Source organism: Saprolegnia parasitica (genome assembly GCF_000151545.1).
Source record: "Saprolegnia parasitica CBS 223.65 unplaced genomic scaffold supercont2.1304, whole genome shotgun sequence".
Taxonomy (NCBI): domain Eukaryota; phylum Oomycota; class Saprolegniomycetes; order Saprolegniales; family Saprolegniaceae; genus Saprolegnia; species Saprolegnia parasitica.
The window spans coordinates 1-2154 of NW_012157698.1; the positions used below are offsets into that span (position 1 = coordinate 1).

A 2154-nucleotide genomic window follows, 5' to 3' on the forward strand; every position below is an offset into this window, starting at 1 on the left:
TGGTATGCTCTGGCCTCGGGACGCTCGATGTGGCCGTGCCATGGGCAGACGCAGTCCGTCGAGCCAGCGCCAGGTGCGTCTCCGGCGCACCGACCTGCGCAGTCTCGACGCCCACTTTTGGCCCGGCTTTGAGCGCTACTGCCTCACGCAGACGCTCTGGAAGGCGCTCCTTGCCTTTGTGGAGGAGCACGACCTCCTGCTGGACGCCGCCATCGCGCCGTCGGTCGGCGGCGCCTGCGTCACGCTCTCGCTGCATTTTGCATCGGCGCTGCCTTCGCACGCCAAGTGGATCAAAGGCTACTCGTACGTTCTGCAGCATTTCGAGTCGGCGCTGCGGCAGCCGGTACGCGACGTCCCGGCGGCGTTTGCAAAGGCGCTGACGACCGAGTGCCACGTCCTTGGCTGCCTCCTCCACGACGACCAAGACGGCGGGCCCGATCAGTATACGCTCGCCACGCTTTTTACGAGCTTGGAGGCGCCGCTCGAAGCCAAGCGGCTTGCGATCCGAGACGGTAGTGCGTACGCAGCCCGCTGCGCGTCTGGGAGCGCACCACTGCTCACGGACCTGCCCTTCAACATCATGTGGAGCATCCTGCGTCTTCTCAATGCGCAAGAGCTCGCAATGATCGCGATGGTGTGCACGACGCTGCAGCATCTGACGTACGACACCGTGCCCCGCCTCCGGCTGCACCTGTACCCGCACCAAAAGAAAGCGCTCAAGTGGATGCTCTACCGAGAATGCTCCGCCCGGTTCGTTGCCCACTTAGATCCTATAATGCCCTGAACGCTGTGGTAGGGCCCTTCCGCACCCGTACCTCGTCGGTGGCGTGATCGACCCAGTTTTGCACCGCGTGCATGCGTCGCCGCTGCCGGCCATCGACATGCGCGGCGGCTTCCTCTGTGACGAACCCGGCCTTGGCAAGACGATCACGATGATTGCACTTTTGCTGCGTACGCAGGGCGCCCGGTCCTCCGTTGCCTCTGTGCCTGCGTTGGCCCCCGACCGCGGCTACGGTCTTCGCTCGAGCCAGCCTGCATCCTCGTCGTCATCCTCGCCGCGTCGAATCGCCTCGGTCACGACACTAGTCATTGTGCCCGACACGCTTGTCGCCCATTGGAGCCACCAGCTGTTTACGCACACGACCAACTTAAGCGTCTACGTGGACGACCAGCGCGACTTGCCACGCGCCGAGGTTCTCACTACGTACGACGTGGTTGTGACGACCTTTGGCCGCATTAGCACCCACTGGCAGACGCAGCGACCGCTCGCAACTCGTGCGCCGTCTCGGCTCGGGTTTGAGGGCCAATCTGCGTACATCGATGGCACGCTTTCGCGCGGCCTCTCGCCCTTGCTGCAAGTTCACTGGGTGCGCATCATCGTCGACGAAGGCCATAAGCTCGGCGGCCTCAGCATCACGAACGCGATGCAGATGCTGTGTGCGCTCTCAAGCGACAAGCGCTGGATCATGACCGGGACGCCGACGCGGCATGTGGCGCAAACCGACGGGCTCCGGCACCTCCATGGGCTTTTGCGCTTTCTGCAGGATCGACCGTACGGCGCGAACGATGAAAAACCGTGGCTGCAGGCGATCGCCAAGCCCTTTGAGCGCCGCGCTCGTGTCGGGTACCTCCGACTGCGCCACCTTCTCAACCGCATCATGCTCCGGCACGTCAAGAGCGACGTGACGAGCATTCCAGAGCCATGGCGCACCCGCGTGATTGTACCGCCGTCGGACCTCGAGTACCGCATCTACAATGGCGTCGTTGGCGTCATCCGCGGGAACCTTGTGGTACGACATTATATCTTGAAGGCAATGATGTCCCATCTGTACGTTCTTCCATGGGGTTAGGTGACGAAGTGGGATCCGTTGACGCCCGGTCCGATGCACAAGGACAGTTTGCTGAACCCTGAAAATCGGTAGTGCTACTAATCATTGACTTATGCAACGATGAACGCCATTGGCATCTAGGCGGGACGCGCTCACGGCGCTGGCCAACCTGCGCCTCGCGTCCAGCGGCGGCGGACAAATGGCCGTGCATCTCTCGACCGAGTATTACACCGAGACGATCGACTATTTGAACGAGTTCAAGGTGCCACATGAGCGCCAAGCGCGTGTGATCGCCTACATGCACGACGCGCCCAACGGCCTCTGC

General features: G+C 62.5%; 1 protein-coding gene across 1 annotated transcript; it reads left to right on the forward strand.

Moving 5' to 3' along the window:
• Window positions 1-40: 40 nt before the first annotated feature.
• Window positions 41-2119, forward strand: SPRG_18575 (hypothetical protein; the record flags this gene model as incomplete). The annotated part of the gene is made up of 5 exons (XM_012358014.1): window positions 41-750; window positions 797-1790; window positions 1851-1918; window positions 1971-2051; window positions 2104-2119. 5 exons carry the CDS (start codon window positions 41-43, stop codon window positions 2117-2119), a joined length of 1869 nt encoding a protein of 622 aa, XP_012213404.1.
• Between the last annotated feature and the right edge of the window lie 35 nt (window positions 2120-2154).